This window comes from Gallus gallus, chromosome 17, assembly GCF_016699485.2.
Source record: "Gallus gallus isolate bGalGal1 chromosome 17, bGalGal1.mat.broiler.GRCg7b, whole genome shotgun sequence".
NCBI lineage: Eukaryota > Metazoa > Chordata > Aves > Galliformes > Phasianidae > Gallus > Gallus gallus.
Window position 1 is genome coordinate 7,043,255 of NC_052548.1, and position 19,445 is coordinate 7,062,699.

The 19,445-nt window shown below is 51.7% G+C and overlaps 1 protein-coding gene and 1 long non-coding RNA gene across 4 annotated transcripts in view; one reads left to right on the plus strand and one right to left on the minus strand.

Moving 5' to 3' along the window:
* Positions 1-697: 697 nt before the first annotated feature.
* LOC101751924 lies at positions 698-6,945 on the minus strand. 2 transcript variants are annotated; one of them, XR_001464511.3, is made up of 2 exons: positions 3,407-6,945; positions 698-2,251 (listed from the first exon to the last, which is right to left on the minus strand). It is a non-coding gene; the product is annotated as an uncharacterized LOC101751924 (long non-coding RNA). The 2 variants fall into 2 exon arrangements; XR_005840549.2 differs by having other exon boundaries at positions 698-2,254.
* Positions 6,858-19,445, plus strand: part of NTNG2 (netrin G2) — a 39,163-nt gene continuing 26,575 nt past the window's right edge. For both annotated transcript variants that reach the window (XM_015279756.3, XM_015279758.4), the window contains exons 1-2: positions 6,858-6,995; positions 9,444-10,508. In XM_015279756.3, coding sequence (XP_015135242.2) covers positions 10,296-10,508 — 213 coding nt within the window. In that variant the 5' untranslated portion in view covers positions 6,858-6,995; positions 9,444-10,295. The remainder of the gene's footprint in view (positions 6,996-9,443; positions 10,509-19,445) is intronic.

Below are 19,445 nucleotides of genomic sequence, written 5' to 3' on the forward strand. Positions count from 1 at the left end.
GCACCAGATATATGGGAGATAATAAAGTTTCCCTTTTCAGGATCTCGTGTATTTAAAGCCTGCTGTGTTCAATCTTTGCAGTCACAACAATGCTCATTCATAAATATTTCCTAATGTTTGATCCTATTAGTATGTGCAGCACCGTGTTGGATTAATGGTCCGGAACAATGGGATCAAATATATTTTGGGCTCCGGAATACCACGTTGTAATGCCTAATATGTGATGAGATATTACAGATAGGTTTGTCTTCCAACCAGATTGGATTGCACTGGAATTTTGAGAAACTCAGATCCTGATCTTGGATAAGAGCTGAATTTCAAGTGAGCCCTCATTAGCCGACACGCTGCACCAAACCTGGAGCCCTGCACACTTCCAGCACAGGATTCTTCACAGTTTAGATGCAAATGCTGTTTCTTAGCCCTCTCTCTTGGGATTTATAACATATTCATCAACTTGTAGTACCTAAGAGCCCTGTCCGATTTTATTTGGGAGACCTTAATTTGACTCCAGTAGGAGCTGAATAAAATTAATAACTAATGCCAAACTGGGTTCCTAACTGGGGTGCTGGGGCAATGTCCTTCGGTCGGCACATCAATCTAGTGCAGTTGTGCTGGTATCGGCCTCGTTCATCCCGTGTGTGCTCAGTGCCATCCTGGCATGAACACGGAATATGCAGATCTGGGGGATACACGTTAATAGTGGGTCCATCTGCTAGGATCTTTTATTAAAGAGAAGTGTGAATGCAGTTGCCATGCAATCCACTCTTACACACAAAGACCACGAGTTACGAAAACAAGAGCAAACATCTCCCGATTTTGCCTTGCTGGTAGCACACATTCATCATTTCTGCAGCTGATTTTGGCTTTAATTTAGAAATCTTCACAAAAACGAACTTGGAGTGAAAGAGCTCAACAGTTAGCAGTGACTGTGCATAGACGCACGCACAGCCCTTCCTCTGCAGTGACAGACAGGATATTACTTTCCCACTGCATATGAAATTAATACCAGAAAGCATAAGAAAAAAGCATGTAAATTCCAGCCCTTAAAGCCCGGTCTGGAGGATGCTTCTGCTGCCTCAGACAGCCATAACCTGGAGGAGAAGTAGCTGTTCAAATTAAAAGCAAGAGAATCCATGGGCTGCTGAGTGATGAGGCAAACGCTGAGCGTGGAGTCGCAGCCCAGTGCCGATTCATTCAACTCCATCCAAAAGGAAAGCCTCCTACAGCCCGTTGCTCTCAGAACTGCTGTGTCCTCCGCCTGTCTCTCCCATGGACGTGTGCAGTTCCATGCTAATAGATCGGGGGGAGCGCGCTGTAATTCGTTTAACAGTTGGCAGGTCAGACCTACGTGCCCTAGAGAGGCAAGTGCTGATTCGGATGTGGAGGGGAGAAGGTGCCCTGGTGACATCAAGCCAAGGTGTCCATGATGATGAGCACTCCTCACCCAGGAGCTGCCTTTTGCCCACCAGCCTGCATTGATGGAGAGCTTTTGCTGCCATCGTGGCTCTGATGTTCACGCTCATCCCAGAAGGCTGCGCTGAGGAATTGCTCCTTTATTCAAGGGCACTGAGATCAGAAGTACAAGGCAGCCCATATTCTCCTCCTTGTTTCACAGATATTGAGTGGGCAGGAGAGTAAGCAAGGAGACAGGTTTTTTTTTTTTTGCATATTTTCAGAATGCAAATAGATGAGTGAGCTCAGCTCTCTATTCATTGCTTCCAACATACATGACACAGATGATGCTGTTCCCATTGTCAGACTGAAACCGGGGGCTTGATGACAAGAAACTCGCTGAGTTTCCATCTGCACAAGGCTGGGATGGTGGCTGGGTAGGGAAAGTCACCGCACTTACATACGTCAGCTCCACCGACCACGTCCACAACATACAGGCTGTGTTTGGGATCTGCAAAGCCAGTTTTGCTCCCAGTTATTCCTGCAAGATCAGCTCTCAGAGCTCCTTGGTGTGGCCTCATTTGCACCTACCCAGGGGACTGCCCCCTCTTCCTTCCAGCACAGGTATGGCTCTGCTCCTTGGGTTGGAGCCAGCAAAACTACTGAAGCAGCAGCTGATCGAAGCGGTGCGTGGCTCAAGAAAAAGTGTTAAGATTGATTATATATGTATTTATTAAGTTCCAGCGAGGCAAACAGCATATTAGCATAACTGGGTCAATTATTTGGCAATCAGCACATGCGTGCCTGGGAGGGAAGCATGTGCAGAAATCTGCTGTTTTTGTGCAGCTGAACACATCACCTGCTTGGAAGAGAAGAAATATGTTTATTCGGGTGCTAAAGAAGAGAGAAAAAAGAACAAGTCAACCTTCCCGAGCTAGCTGATTATGCATTTTCCACATCAAATTGTCAGCATTTATTCAATTACTTCACTCATTACAAGTTTGTTCTTCAACCACTAACCTAAAAACCCTCCCTGCTGCTGTCAGCTCCATTAGAAGTGACACATCCCTTCCTCGGCTTAAAAAGAATTGGAAGGCATCTTCTCCCAGCTCCAGGCTATGGGCTGGGAGCTGCTTCCCATCCCCGTTTCCCAGTGCCATGCAGAGGGGCGGTGCTGGGCCCGTCCCTGGGAAGCCTCTGCTGCTCCCAGCCCCACACGGGGCTGTTTGAAAGCACTCCGATGCTCCGAGGAGAGGATGAGGGGATTTGCAGGGCTCTGCCAAGGATACAGGTGAGATCCCCAGAGCCAAAAACGTGTGGTCCCCAACACCTCCATTTGAATAGTAAGTCGAAAGGAAAGTTCCCCTTTCGGAGGGGTTGTTAATTATAGATCCCTCCTTCAGAAGCTCCTCCTGTTTTTATCCGTGCTTACTCCCCCACAGATGGGAAAGATAAGGAAGGCTCTACCTTCCCCAAAATCAAATAAATCTTCAGTGCTTCCTGAGCTGATTCACTTGGCTAAGCTCTGATTTGATATATGAAACAGAAGACAAGGCAAGAGGCGAGGCACAGAAAACAACATCTTTTCCCCATGTCAAGGTGAAGCGCTTCCCATCACCCAGCCCGTCTCCCCCGGAGTAAATGGGCATCCATAACATTTAAATGATCAAAGTTTTTCAGCGGAGGCGGCGATGGGCTTTTTCTGACTTGTCATGCTTGTTTTCCTCCAGCAGGCAGTGACCTGCCGCCGCTCAGCCTTGCAGTTTGGCACGCAGGAGCTTTTGGAGGAGCGTTCTCTCCCCAGCAGAACAGCAGCCTCATGTTTCCCTGCACAACAACCTTTCTTAGCCTGAAATGCTTTGCATCCCATTTCCTTGATCTGGCTAAGCGCTCGCATGCTGAAAATCCCACCCTCCCTCCAGCTGTCCTTCTGGCAGGAAAGAGACAGCGTCTCCTCTCTGGAGAGTACAGTCACTGCTCCTTTGGTTATCTAATCAGGGAGGGCAAAACTCACCCAGGGCCTGCAAAATGCAGAGATTGCATCTGAGGTCTCGTGCGCAAGGCGGGGAGCGGCCTCCCCTCCTGGAGCAGATGCTCTCTGCCATCTTCCCAGCCAGTTGCTCTAAGGAGAAGATTTAGAGCACTCCAGGGACGGAGGCACCGGGCTGTTCCTTCTGCTGATGGCAGTGTCTGCATGTGCTGAGGAGCGGGCCCTGGTGTGCGCACACCGACATCGGTGCAGGAAGAACAAGAGAATAACCCCCCCCACCTTCCTGCACTGCACATCACAGCTCTCTGTTGCTCGGTTTCTTGGCCCCTGTGTGGGTTTTCTGGTGTTTCTCAGAACTACAAAATACGATGGCCCTCTTCTTTTTCCAGCATGGCTATCTTACCTTTGCACAAAGCACAAGGCAGTGGGAAGCACAAACCCTCCCATTCCCATCACTCTGGGAGATCTCTTCACATCCACCTCACCGAGAACAAAAGGACAGCACAAGGGATGGGATAGGGAGGGTGAGCTGAGACAGACCTCCCAGCGGGACCCGGTTCAACCCCATGGCACAGCAGCCGTCCCCTCCATCACCCCTATTCCCCCCCCTTCAGAGGCACTGTTATTCATTTTCTCCTCCCCCCGCCCTACACGCTTCTCCCCAGAGGTCCTGGCACGGGTGGAACAACAGGTCAGGCATTGGGCTCTGCAGACACTGTGAGAGCTTCTCTTGCTCAGGGGTCCCTCTCCTGCTCCTGGGCTGGAGCACATTTACAAGCCTTGTGCTCCCACCTAATAAAATGCTTACTCACTTTCGGCAGGCGCTTTGACATCCTTGGCCGCGCATCGCTAGATAAGGACTATAAAAAGAACGTATCGCTATTATAGGTGATACAGCAATATGTATCCTCGAGTGAAAGATCCTTTGTGAGGCTGGTTATTATTCTGGCACTAATCTCACCGCTCTCTCCATGGACCCGACTCAGCCCGAGTGTTCGTAAGCACGTCGCCGCCGAGGAGCAGCGCTGCGAGGTGTCACGTTTGCCTTCTGTTGTTTCAGTTCATCCTCAGTCATCCCAAGCTGGGGAAGCACTTCCCTCTTCCCCCACGCGTGTCAAAATCACCGCTTGCCATTTCGATGCCGGGAGCCAAATATTGCCTTCGTACAAACAGGTGCCAGGCTGCATATGTCAATAGAATTACAACTGCGTGTAATGGGTTTGCATTTGGCCCTTGAGCCCCGGGGATCCCTTTGGGAGCTGAAGCCGTATTAAAAATTAAGGGCCTTGTTCTCCACCCTTGCCTATGCCGTGGTAATTAAATCTCGGCACAGACCCATTGATTTTCAACCTTGTGTGAGAAGGCAGTGCTCAGCATGAGGGAGGGGCAGAGCCGGCCCTCCAGGAGCAGCACAGCCACATTGCTCCCCATAGGAAAATCGCCCAAGAAGGAAACAACGCTGAGCAGGAAATATTTGCCAAATCCTTGGGCAAAAGAAGGTAAATGGTCTCAAACATTTGCTGAAACTGTTCCCCATTCCTTCCTGCAAGAACGGCACTGATAGGTGACCCACCGTGCAGCACATGGAGCCCCTGGGGCAGCTGCTCCCACCTCTGCAGGGCATTTGGGTCATCGTTCCCCCTCGGGATGCGTCTGGAGCCCTCACCTGCATAGGTGTGAGTATTATTGCCAGCCCTCATCTTCTGAGCTCACAGGGATGAGAAAAACGACTTCAGTTTTGCTTTAAATGCGAAGTAGTTTAGAAGTGTGACGACTCATACTGTGCTGTTATTCTTTCCAATTGAAACCTAATGATGCGTGCATATCACTTAACTCTGATGTCAATAATCAGCACACCACTTGGTCTTTGCCATGGCTATTAGAGGGAATGAAAATGAAATACCAACTCCTTTTTATCCTGTTACTGTACCATAATAACTAATAAAGGAGTAATAAGTGAGACGTGGGGAATTTCCAGGGGAGTCATTACTACACAGAAGACCTAAAGGCACAAAGTGAAATCCGGGAATACCCACCTGCCCTGAATTCCCAGCTAATGTTTCTCACTGCCATACAGTGCTTACAGGGAAAAATAATAAATAACATGTGGAAAGTGTCTGTGTCATGGCTGGAGTGGAGATGGACCCAGAATCGCAGTCCTTCAGGCAAAGGCTGTCCCATACTTCAGCACTGAGGCTGAGCCACAGTCAGGGCGTGCTCCATCATTCCCTACCTCTTGCTTCTGCTCCAGGATTTGGGAAACATTTCCCAGGGTGGTCTGTGTGTTTTCCATGGACTCTTCAACAGGAAAAGCCATAGAAGGACCTCAGAGCAGGGGGGCAAAGTAAATCACGTAACAAAACACTGAGTCAGTGAGATTGCAAACCACATGCAAGTTGGACAGTGCACTTTCTGGCTTAGAAATCGTTGAATTATTGGTTGGGAAAGAACCTTCATTTTTTGGTGGTGATGTGCATAGGGGACAGCGGGGTTCTTTGGTTTTCCTCCCCAGAAATAGATTGCCATTTATCCATCTGCATGCCAAAAACCTGCAAGAATGACCCCCCTGCAGCACCTGCCTGCTGTAGAATGGGGTTCACACAACAGAATCTGGCACGGGTGGACCGAGATCTCCACCTGCCACTGATTCTCCTGAGCAGCACCCACAGCAGCCGTGCCCTGTGTTGGGAGGAACTGCCAAACCTCACAGACCTGCACGTTTACCAAAGGAAACTCAGCTTGCTTAAATCCCAGAGTGCATCTCCACCATTACCAAAGCATTTCCCAACCATCTGATTTCGCCATCCCCGAGTCCCTGCTTTGTTTATCCTATTAATTCCAACCACCCCCTCTTCCCCAGCACACGCAGCCTCGCTTACAGCATCTCCGCCAGCAGAACCTCCCCAAAATATTCGGGACACAGCACGGATAGCTCACACGTGTGGGGAAACCCTCGTGACTACAGCTTATTCCTTGAGAAAACATGATCTCGTGATTATTATTTCTTAAAAAGAAAAGGAAAGGGGGTGGGGGGGAAGGGGAGGAAAGAAAGGAACGGGGTAAGGAAGGAAAAGGAGGGGAAGACAGGAAAACGGGGGAGAGAAGAAAGGGAAAGGGGAGAAAAGAAAGGGGAAAAGGGGGGGAGGAAAAAGAAAAAAGGAAAAGGTGGGGGGAAAAGAAGGAGAAGGAGCGGCACAGCCGCTTCCATCGTCTCTCGGTTCTCCGTTCCCCGCCCGCCGCTCTCCAGCCCCGCACCGCGCGGATCCCGCAGCCCCTCCGGGCCCCCCCCGCTCGCAGCCTCGCCTTCCCCGGGTGCTTTTCTCCCTCCTCCCTCCCCTCCCCGCCCGCATTTCCTCCCTGCACCTTTAAGAAGCACATTGCTCGCCGGTGGGATGGTGTGTGCTAAAGCTGCACAGAGGAAGTTACGCAGCCCGGATCAGGCACGGAGATAAAAGCTCCGATTGTGATTGAAAGTGATAGCAAACGGGATTTCAGCCTCGGCATTAACTTGCGAGGGGAGCCGGGCACCGCACCGAGCTCCCGGCCGCCCGCCCTTGGGGCCCGGCCCCGGAGTTGGCCGCTCCTCGGGAGCCCCGCGCCGCAGAGCCCCCCGGTAAGCGCGGAAAGTTGGGGGGCGCGGGGTGGGGAGCGGGGGCTGCGCCCGAAGCGGCCCCGCAGAGCTGCGGGGTGGGTGCGGGGACGGGAGATCCATTGCCGCCCCCCGCGGTCCCCTCACCCCCATCCGCTCCCCGCCCTGCGGGAGCGCCTCGCCCCTACGGAACGGGCGGAGAGAGATCAGCTTCGGATCTCCGCTTCGGAGTTTCCAGCTGAGCGATGCAAAGCCGGCGACGCTCGCGACACGTTTCCCGTTTTCCCCACTTTCTTTCTTTTTTTTTTTTTTTAAGCCTAAACCTCGAATTCTCGTAGCGCGCAATGAGCCCCGTGGCATCGCTTGGTCGGGAGGCACAACCGCGTGAAGGAGCGCGGCTGCTGTAAGCGAAATGCACGGGTGTTCCTTCGGGGAACGCGGCGCTCCTCTGAGCTTTGCCATATTCCGACAGCTCCGTCACAGCGGTGCTCCCAACCCCGCTGCTGGGAATGCGGGGAAGGGCTCCCATCGCGGGGACGGGAAGGGGCGCACAGCCGCGCTGGGGACGGCGGGGACAGCGGCCAGGTTTTATTTTCGAGGCAACTTCTGAAACTGAGAACTCCTCCGTTGAGTTCACTTTGTGTCCTTAATTCCGGAGCAGCTCAGTTGTTGCTGTCTCTTGATTTCAATTGGGTGTTAATCCAATAACAATAAATAAATAATAATAAAAAAAAAACAACAAGGAACCAGCTCAGCCGAGATACAATCTAATTCCGTGTTTTTAATACTCTGGCTATCAGTCCCCTGCGATTGCTTCATACGCCTCAAAGAAAGCAGAGAGCATTGATTGCATTTCTTCCCATGAACTGCAGTTTCTTAATATTATCGGGCAAAGATTTATTTGCTCGGTGCCAAAGCAAGGCAAGCAGGGCAAAGCCTTCGGGTCAGAAAGTCTCTCTCCCCCGTTCGGGGTTTATCTCAGAGCCACACCGTGCTCCCATTTCTGCTAAGGGACGTAGCTGCACCGCGTGCTGTTGCGATTGACCGCCTCTCAATTCCCAGGCAAATTACTTCCCTGGGAATCTACAACATTTAGCAAGCGTAACAAGAAACTAATAGATATTATAGATCTTCTCTTCCTGGGTTCCTCCCTGACAGCCGTTCAAGTGTAAAATATGGTTTTACAGCTATGAAAATAGATCCATAAACGTAACAGCGGTGGAGTCCTCATTAAAAGCGCTGTATCCCAGCACCGGAGTCTCACGCGCTGCAGTTGTTGGGTGCTTGGCTGGGACTGCTTGGATGTAATAATGAGGAGCTGACTTATTTTAACTGCGAAGACAGCTCTGATGTCAGTGGGACTTCTAAACACTCTGTCACGCCGCTTTCATATTTTTACTACATTTACTCATGATGTAAAAATAGCAGCCAGTCTATTCTTTCTGCGGGAGTTTATTCAGGTCCAATGCATCTGTAATAGGCTCTTCTTTGAGAGCCAGCGATGAAGCATGAGAGATGGCTTCTCCCTTCTGAACTCATTCATCTCAATCAGAAACCTTTCAACCAAAGATTGGGGGAAAGGGGGGCAGCGGCACAGCATTACGAACCCCCCCAGAGTGGATCGATGCACCCACTAACCTGGAGTCTTTGAGCCTTAGTGAGCTTCGTGAGAAAGCAAACGCTGAGCGTGGTGCTGAATGAAGGAGACATCTCCAAATTGTGGGAGAAAAGTTGGAGAAGCCAATAGAGGGGGAATGACCAAGAGCCGAGTCTCTGCTCTGGATGTGTGCCTCCCGCCTCTCCTATGACACTTTCTCCCTGCTGCTGGCAGAGGGTTTCACTCTCCTTTTTCAGTTCTTTGTCGTTTGGTTTTGCAATTACTAAAGATTTGTGTAGCTCCACTGGAAAGACAACAAAACTGCAGAATTGTTGTTTTCACCTGAAACGACTACCGAGAAGGTCATTGCTTCTCGTATTGGGTGAACCTTAAACGTTATTAGGACTTTAAATTGCTTTTTATTAAATGTTATTGTTCAGATAAATCATACGTGGAGATGCTGGACCGTGGATGTGTCTCCCCAGCTATCACTTTATTTGCTTATCTCCTTAAGACGTTCAATTTTCTGTCTGTCCCTGGTCTGTGTCTGCATATTCTCCGTCTTCTAATGACCTCCAGCTATTTCTTGATATTATTTGAAGACCCATTAGGGCTATTGTTGTCCAACTGCCATTAAAATCAGATACCTTAAGCAGGGGAAGCTCTCTTTCCAACCTCCCAAACAGCAGAAGAGCCATAAGCATCTTACTATGGATTTCTTTTTATTAAAGTTGTATATCTCCCTTTTACAAACCCCGCCGTGTGTCTGGGATCACAGACCCAGCTGAGGGCTGTGTTTCCCATGGGACCCCCTGGCCTCATTGCTCCAGCTGCACCCCCTCTCCCTCCCAGCTCATTTGTCTTTCAATTTGCAGGTGCAGCCCGCTAATGAACTCCCCCTTTGCTCTGAGCATGAGAGAGGGACCAGACCTCAGGTAGCAGCATGGCTCACAGCTGAAGGCTTGGGAACTCAATGCTCCATTGCCAAAAGGCACAGACGGGCGGACAGACAGACAAACTGCACGTGGTGCCTCCCAGCACTGCAGGAACAGAGGACGGTGCTGCCCACTGCACAGACCCCACCAATGCCACCAACCAACACAGCGGCTCCGACCCCATCACCCCTTGGGAGAAGGGGACTGTAGCCCCAAAGCTCCTCTCTGCCAGCTCCCAGATGCTATAGCAATTTGACACATTAATGTCCCAAAGCCCCAGTAATTGTCAAAGCAGACCACAGTTTAAGGCGCTCTACCCAGCGACGCGTTTGCAGCAGACACGAAGGTCGAGGAACACCTGATCCAGCACCATCCCGCAGCCTCTCCAATTTGCTCCTATCAAATTTCATCAGCGACTCAGAACTTGATCTTTCTATTGATTGACTGGAGTCACCTCTAGATATTTTCATGCTGATTTGGAAGCCCTTTCATACGATAAAAGGGGAAAAAAATGAGGCTAAGGAAGACTTTTGACCACTGAGCAGCAATCCCAGACAAAACTTTCCCAAGCAAGTCATTTGCAAATTTGGCTTCTGTGCAGAGAGAAACTTTCCACAGCCGAACACAACGTGGGATCACTCCTGTCCTCACCCTGCCCTCCCTAGAGTGGACCATCTGTAAATGAGGAGTTTCCATGCTGAACCTGAGAGCACCCCCTAGCCCAGCAGCTGCCTCCCCCTGGACTCCCAGCACGTCCCCAGCCCAGGGTCCCTGCGCTCAGCCGCAGCTGCCATGCTGTACCTGCTGGCTCTCCTCCTGCACCGTCTCCCCTTGGCCATGGGACAGTATGACATTTGCAAGTCCTGGGTGACCACCGACGATGGCCCATCATGGGAGTTCTACGCGTGTCAGCCCAAGGCCATGAGGATGAAGGATTACGTGACGGTCAGAGTGGATCCTGCAGGAATCACATGTGGGGACCCTCCGGAGAGGTTCTGCACTCATGTAAGTATTTCCCTCCTTTCTAGATGGGACTGCGTGTGGGTGGTCAGGAAGAGCATCCTGCTGGGTGCTGCTGGAGGAACACCTCCACTACGGGCGGTGATGTCGGTGTCACACTGAGCAGAGCTGGGTGGTGGGAAGTAGTGGACTGGTTTGGTGGTGGGGTCTGAAATTCAGATGTACCCACACAGCAGCGAGTGCATCACCTGAACTGAATGGCTTGGGTTAGAGGGGACCTTAAAAATCATTGAGTTCCAACCCCCTGCTGTGGGCTGGTTGCCTCCCACCAGCTCAGGCTGCCCAGGGCCCCATCCAGCCTGGCCTTGGGCACCTCCAGGGATGGGGACAGCTGACTGGGATGTCACTGCTGACCCACCCCAATTAGCTGCTAAACCCAGGGCACTGCGCCAGTAACATCCACATGGGGCTGTGTTGTACCAGTGAGGAGCTCAGAGCAGCTCCAGACCACTGATGTCCCCAAACCCCAGCTCTGTCTTTGCCCTACATGCAAAGAGCCCACGGACAGATACTCGCCCTTGTAGTTAAAATCTTTTAACTTATTTTCCCTTAAATATTAATCATCGCATTTCATTCCGTGCACCACAAAGCTCAGCAGGAGCACCTGATTTATAATTCACAAGGCTCTGCGTTGGTAAAAAGAGTTCAGGGGTCAAAGCAGAGAGTGCAGTGACGTGGCCACAGCGTCCCCTCCCACTGCCAGCAGTGACAACTCAGGCACCACTGCAGGGAGGGCATCCATGGGGGCACCAACCCAGGGGTGCAGGGGAAGCACCATGCTGCAATTAGCAGTGCAAGAGGGAAAGGAGGCCAAGTTTCTGTTGCCAGCATTGTCCAGCTTTGTACACCCCGTGACTCAGTTTCCCCCAGGAAAAGCTCCCCCAGCTCAGGGCTCCCCATGAAAAGCCAAGAGGAAAGTTCTGATACACCGTGGGACATTGAGCATTAAGGCCATCACCACATGTCACTGCTATTCAACCCTTTCTGCCCAACCTGCGGGGGCTCATTGAAACCAGCACCGTTTCCACTAATTCCAGCAAAGCAGCAGCTTTTCATTTTAAAAGATCATTGGAAAGAAAAGCCTAAGCCCAAGGATGCCAACAGAACAGTTAACTATTGGTAGGGCAGTCCGGACTTCCACTTATTTGGTTGCAGAAGGATTAAAGATGAACAACAGATCGCTTTCTGCTTTGCTCACGCTTTGCAAACTCCCTGGCTGACGATGCTCAGGGCTCCAGCTCCACTGCCCTCCTCCAGTAAAAAACCACCACCTGGGATCAGCTCTCTGCCTCTCCCTGTTCAGTCAATATCCAGCTGAAATCCTTCTATTCTGGGCACCAGCAGCATTTCCTCACAGTGTATGACAGCACATGCTGCACCGCGTACGGCCGTGAGCGAGAGCTGCACCAACACACAACATGGATTCACCTCTCCCTGTCCCTGCCTGACCCCAGGGCAGAAAACACAGCAAAATCCCAACAGATTCCCTGAGAAAAGGGAAAACAAAGAGCATTGGGTGTTATTTTGCAGCCCCCTCCAGTGCCTTTCCCTGTCCCATTATCAGTTCCCTTTGGGTTTTGATTATTGCCCCAAAACAGGTGGACTCCCAAATGAGCCCAGCTGTCCAGCAGAGAATTTCTTAGGGTGACTCTATTGCTTTCTTGGTGTCATTCAAAATAGCAGGAAGCTGTGCGTGAACTTAGGCCAGCACCGCTCAGAACTAACCCTAACCCAAAGCACAGCCCCATAGGATGCCTGTGCTGCTCAAATAACTGAAATCAAAACAAAACACAGACAGGAGGTGGACAATGGACCCATCGCTGGAAGGGAGTGGGGCCAGGACCCAATGGGGCAGCATGAGGATCCCACAAGGCTCCGACCTTCCCAGCTATGCCTATAGGGGATTACACAGCTCCCAGCACGTTCTGCTTGAGGAGGTGTAGGAGGTTATGAGAGTTGTTTGGAGGATCATTTTCTCTCTTTTGCAGCAATTGCTGCTTGCATTGGGCTGCTCTGTTCTGGCAGTTTTGCTGCTCATTAAGATTGGGAGCTTTGATTTGTTCCCATCTGTTGAGCCATCCCCTGGCCATGTCAGTACCTTTCTGGCAACATCACCTGGAAACTGTGCCGTGCCTTCACTCCTGGCAGGGCAGGGAGGTGGACAGGCAAGGAAACAAAAGCTCGAGGGGGTTCCAAGTCACCTCCAAAAGCAAAGTGGGAAAACAGCAGAGGTGTAGGCAGCAACTGTTCCAATGGCAGTTCTGGGAGATGGAGGCAGTTATTTCCAGGTGTCGGGATGGCATTCTCGTTCGGTCGATGCTCTTTGATGCAGGGTGAGCTCTCAGCCCGTATTGATGGGTCAGGGGTATTTTTATTTAGCGTCAGCATTGTTTCATCAGCTAATAGGGCTTGTTGACTTTGGCATGGCTACATGAAAGGAAGAGGCTTTATTTATTCATTACACATTGAGTCGAGGTTGATGTTTAATTCTTAGCTAAACTTTTCTGAATGACATGGGCTTATAAGGCTTGTGCTAAAAGCTATTTCTCTTATTAGACAGGGTGCTAAAATTGGAAAAGCAGACAAACTTCTGGGCATAGAAGCCTTTTTCCTTGGTTTCTCAGCTCTGCAGCCACCCCAAGAGTCAGGATGAGGGAAAGGAAAACCCCTTCCAGGAGAAGTAGATGTTCTCCCCCTGCAGTGAATCAGCCCACCCTTGGCCTCAGCAGGGCCAGACTCAGAGCTGGCTGTGCCCTCCCTGCATGGTGCTGGGGACAATCACTGTGCCTCAATGCCAACTCTCAGCAGCACAGAAAATCCACTCCCAGGTGCTGAAATGCTCCCTCAGTCAGGGATGGGATGCTGCTTCTTTCTGTCACACCTGTGCGGTGTTAATGGCCCCATTCCCTTCTCAGTACTCCAAAACATTAACACAACTCCTGGAAAATCCTCCCCTCTGCTTGGAGGAGTGCCTGGAACAGCTGGGAACTGCTGCCATTTGCAAAGGTTCCCCAACCTACACGAGCACTGCTTTGCAACACAGGAGGAGGACCAGTGCCTTTCAGCTCTGTCCCCACCCTTACTGACTCCCCAGCATCAGGGCTCTGCACAGAGCACCTCTGCAGCCCGGGTCAGCAGCTCCCTGCCCTCAGGGTCAGACCCCTGGACCACACAGCATTGCTGCCCAACAAATTGCACACCGCTCCTCTCCTGCCACAGAGGCCATTCCAGTGCAGCAGGATCTTGGTGTTACAAAAGCAAAGGCTTTCCAGAAAACGAGAGAACACAGGCTCAGCTTCAAATTAGAGAGCGCTGAGCAAACAGGATTTCTTCCCCCCCCCCAGTCTGCAGCAGTTCCCTTAAATGCCCGATTCGGGACTCATCACGCTGTATAGCAGGATGGTGCTTTCCTAACAAGAGTCACTTCAACGCGCTGATGGAAAAGGCTCAGCGATAGAACCCAGGCTGTCAGGTAGATTTAATTGGTACGGTGAGCAGAAAGTTTACTCCCACCTTGAAAGAGACGGGAAAGAACGAGCTGCTCTCAAGAAGAGCTTTGCTCAAACATAGCATGAAACAGCCAAACGCTTTGCATACAACAGCAAAAGGGAGGGAATACTCCGTGCAGCAGGAGCCCAGGCAGCAGGTAGTGTGGGTGCAGGGGTGCCCGGCACCATGCTCTGCTCCTCCTGCATCAGAGCACTGCAACAGCACCTCTGCTCCTCGCTTTTCCCACCCCCAGCACTAAGCTCTGCCCTCCCCCATTCAAACTACCCGGACCTCTTACAGAATAAAATATTAATGGCAGCGTAGCAAGCCTCTCTGCAAAGGCTGCATGTATCGAGCTCGCGAGGCGCTCAGGCTTTTAGAGAGCAGGACACTTTTCCTACTTCCTAAGCGTTTTCTGAGTCCTGAATCAATAATGCTCTCCGGGTCCAGCAAACAGGTCGCTGCCGTGCTGCTGGTAGGGGCTGGCTGTGCACAGTCCTTTCTGCAGCAGGGGACAGGGAGGGATGGGGCAGCTGGATTCCCAGACAGCCTGCAGGGGTGTGCCCTGGGAAGAGCAAAGCTTGCAGCTCACGGTGAGGTAAAAGCAGTCACCAAGGTTAAACCTGTGCATCCATGCATGCGTGCCCACGTTTGCAGGCTGAGGGTCCCCAGCTCCACAATTTGCTGGTGGATCTCATGCTTGAGGTCACCCCTTAACCTGCAAACCCACCAAAGGAGCAACGGTGCAGCCCCATCCCAAAGTGAGCCCGGCATCACTCTGCAGCATGGGGTTACTGCAGCTCAGCGGGGATTATGGGGTCAGAATGAAGGAGCGCTCACAAATGATGCCATGGGAGGAGGCCGGGCTGCACGCTGTGTGTATGCACCCAGCACAGATTATCTGCTTAGGAGTGGAATTTTCCACGTGGCGCTTAACCCTCACATTGCCCACATTTGGGCTGCACACACGGGTTTGGGTCCGAGGTGACCCTACAGTGCAGCTGGGGCTGCTTGGGGCACCCCATAGGTTTGGAATTGCCATCACTGCTGCTATGCCAGCACTGTGTTGGGGTCCTCCTGCAATGGGTCACCCTTGCAGCAGGCTGAGCTCAGCCAGGTGGTTGGAGTTGGTTGTGTCAATGGATTTTTTTGTCTGTTACTGCCTGTGAAGGGATTTTTGTGTGTGAGAGCATTGCTGTGAGGATGGGAAGGGGATGGGGGTCAGCCCTGGTATACAATGGGCAGCAGCTGCCTTCCCCTGTAGGCACTCCCTTTGCACTCCTGAGGTCCAGAGTTGGGTGCAGACCCTTTTCACATGGGTGTATTGAGGAGACTAAGGGGAACATTTCCAAGAGTATGGGGCAAGAGCTGAGGTTTTCTTTCTCCTTACATTAAGGCTGAGTTGAGGAGCAACTAATGCTCACCTGCCCAGGATGTGCTGGGTAATGCCAGACCCCACTCCTCACCCTCTTCCTGCCTTAGTTTCCCCACCAGGGGATGGGATGCAGTGCAGCCTGTCTGTTCCAGCATTACACCGTGGCTGAAATAAGCATGAGATGCTTCTGGAATTCAGAAACAGACCGGAGGGGGAAGGGGAGCAGCAGCCAGTGAGCATGGGTTGCATCTTCTCTCTTGCAGAGAGACTGGCCCAAGGGAGCAGCAGAGCCTTGAGCAAGGAGCGTGCTGCTCAGTGTGTCTGCTGCTGGCCAAAGGAAAGCAGTGAGCACACAGCAAGGCATCAGGCTGGGCACATCCTGCACGCATTCTGCTGACTCATGGGATCCTGAACCCTGTGTGCATTCTGCTGACTCATGGGATCCCAAATCCCACATGTATTTGCTGACTCATGGGATTCTGAACCCCAGATGCTTCTGCTGACTCATGGGATCCTGAGCCCTGCGAGCAGAGCATATCCTAACGCCCAGGGGTGACCTTGTTCTGACACCCTGCAATCTGAGGGTGGAAAGAAAGGGAGGGAGAAATCGATGCCCCCAACCACTGCAAGATGGAGCGGGGAGGAAGAGGGAGTGACATTCGGCCAAGCCAGAATTAGCACAGATCTGTGGAGGGACCCCATTTCCACCCTATTAATAATTCATCCCAGCTCTGTCTTTACCTGCTAATAAACAGGAAACTGCTTGTTAGCGAGGACGTTCTTCTCCCCTTTTGCTTTCTCTGCCCTAAGCAGAGCCCGTTGCAGGCAGCTAGGGGAAGGGAGGCAGCAAGCCAACATCCCCACACACTGCCCACATAGGCACAAGAAGTGGGGCAATCATTGCAGCAGCAGCTCAGGAGTTTCCCATGCACCCTACATTCCCTTACTCCCCTTATCCCCAGCTATGCATCTCCCTCTTCTCTCTGCCCCAATGTTGGGCTATGTCGTTGCAGACACATGAGCAGAGGCTGCCTGAGTCCAGGGGTCAATCCAGGATCTCAGATGAGCATTAATGGGCCAGAATAAACTACTCCAAGCCCCCTGCCCCTAAACCCACAGAAAGGACAGAGAGGATAGACACCAGAGCACAGGTTCCCCTTGGTGTCACAGCCAATGGAAACCATCCCATCATTGTACAATGGGAAAATGATCCTGGCACCAGGACACAGTGCATTGGAGCCAAGAAGCTCTGTCCTACAGCCTACAGCCCCCAGGACATGGGGCTCGATGTCACCACTGCCTGCAGCCCAGCAAAGCGCGGGGCTGCCTCGCTCCAGAGGCACCTCATAATTTCTGCTCAATTATTTCCGTGCTCCCAGACATCGCTGCTGCTGAGTTATGCCACTTGCCAGCTGTTGGAAATAATCGCTGTAAATTAATTACGGTTGTTTCACCCCTCTGATCCCTCCCAGCCCCCACGAATAGAGTGAGAATTAATTGTCAGTGAGTAGTCCCAGTTCTCTGGGAGTCCCATCCTGGCCACTGGCAGGTTACGGTTTGTGCCCTGAAGCATAAGACTTAATTACCCACTGATGTTATTTCTGATCATAAAATCACCGTGTCTTCCCATAAACCCAGACAGAGATGTTGACCCCTCGGGTCACAAACAGCAAGAGTGGAAACACCCAATAACGGCTATAGGACAACCCCATATATTCCCCTGTGTAAATGGGATTCGGGTTGGGAAGCAGTTGCTTTGTGGAATAGATATTGGAAGAAAAAACTGGAAAGTCACTCGACACACACATCACACAGAAGGCAGGTTTAGCCCCATGGCAGTGCAGGGGATGAGGACAGTTGTCACTCGGCTGGGATGGGGCCATTAATCCGGGGATTAATCGGGGAACTCGAGCGTAAAGAGCGAAACAACAACAAATGCGCCGCAGCCGCCCTTCCAGCTTTATCCCACCGCCACCTGCACAAAGAAACCCGGCGCTGTGCTCCACGGTGAGCAGTGAAATCAAACTTTGGGTATCTGCACGCTGAGAGATGAGGACGGAGAGATGTCACCTCCACCCACCGCGAGAGCCCCCGGCAGATGCCGTGCAGGAGCTGCCCATCAGCACTGCTGGGCCATCTGCTGCCACCCAGGGCCGCTGGGGGTCGGGGACCTGTCCTCCACCAGTCCCACCAGTGACAGGTGGTCTGCAGGACACCCGCAGCTCGGTGGCATCGGAGCATGGTGGGGACGTTTGCAAGGAATCAGGTGCACGCCAGGATTTTGCCGACGCGGTCGTTCTGTAGGGTCGGCTGGAAATCTGATACCAACCCCAGCACTTTGCTGCTGTGCGAGGCAACGCAGGGACATCGCGAACCTAATCAGCTCATCTTTAAGCTGAAAATCAAAGGCAGGGTTGGAGGCACACTGCGGGGAGTGGAAAGACCTTGGGATGCACCTGAGAGCTCCTTAAGATGTCTGGAGAGTGGCGGGGAGAGGATTGTCACCGGGTGGGCGGAGGTGACGTTCAGCCCAGCACTGCCAGCTGTTGGGTGAACCCGTTCACCAGGGGCTGTCCCATCTGCACAGCCCACAGGGAGCTGGAGTCCCTTCCCAGGGTCTTTAATGCTGCTGGCGGTGGAAGGGGCAGCGACGCTGCCCAACCGTCCCCTGCTCTTGCACAAAGCATGGAGTCACCCAAGAGAAAACTGCATCATAGCACGGACCTTTCTGCCCAAGAAATGTATTTTATTTCTTTCCCCTCAGATAAAAATCTTCTTAGAGAAAAGCCAAGGATTCCTCACTCCAGCTGAAAACACAAAGTTTCACTATCTGGAGCTATTCCAAGCCGGTGTGACATTGCCATTATTCTTATTAGGATGCTGGTGGTGATTAAAGACAGGTTGATCCCAGAGTGACTGGGGTTCTAGCAAAGGCCTTGACCTCAGCACCAACCTAACCGAGCAGAGGAGACCCAGCAAAGCAGCAGCTCTGTGGGGTCCCCTGGCCAAGACACCAGCTGGAAGCTCACACCTAGTTAGGGTTACAAGAGCAGTACAACTTTCACATTGTCCTTTTATTTTTCATTGCTCACATCTTTACACCCCACCTCCCCCTTAATATTACTAACATTATTACTGATTTTCTTCACGGTGCAGCTAGTGGTTGTAATTTCTAGCTTCCCTTTGGCATGGAGATCTACAAAAAGCTGCAGCTTTATTTCTGTGCAGCTTCCACCATTCACAACAGATGTCTGGTTTGTTTAAAATATTCAACAGCTTAGTGATTAATCAAGCAACTTCACCTACAAAAATATATAACTTCATGCTATGAGGCTTAAAAATGGCATTATCTGCCAGGAAAATAAAGCAAAACAACTTTGTGCTCTCATTAAGAGCCCTCGAAAGCAGGCAGGCTTTGTCTGGGGCCGTTTTTTCCCATTCCCTCTCTCCTGGCAAAGTGGGAAGCAGCTCTCCTGCAGCACCCTGGATTCCTGTTGTGCCCCGACACATCTTGTTCCCAAAGAAATCCTAGGAGAACCCCTAACTAGATCCCTGCTCTCCTCTTCAGAAGGACCCTTGTGCAGCATTTCTGCAGAGCACAGATGGGAAATGAAACCCACGGGCTGCAGTCACCAGCATGGGGCATCTCCAGATGTGTCACCCCCAACGGAACATCCATCTCCAACCCCCCAGAATGTTTGTCCCGTGGGGGCGCATCCTTGCCATTGAGCCATTGGTTGTGACAACCGGCCCTCAGCTTTTCCCACTTCTCCCCAAGGCTTTGCCAGTTGGGCAAAGGAGCTCAGGCAAAGAACTCCTGCAGCACTCCTTGGTGCACACGCAAGAAAAGAGCAGCCGGGGTTGGGGACCTGCAGCATCCAGTTGCCGTGAGGACATTCACGACTGATTTAATAGCGTGAGACTCTGAGTGAGCTGCTTTATTTTAAGCGCACGAAGACCAAGTTTCCCCAGCTAATGCATTCTGACTTTCAGATTGAAGACATAAATATCTCGAGACTTTGGACAGATTCTTTGGAGGACACATGGCTTGGATAAGG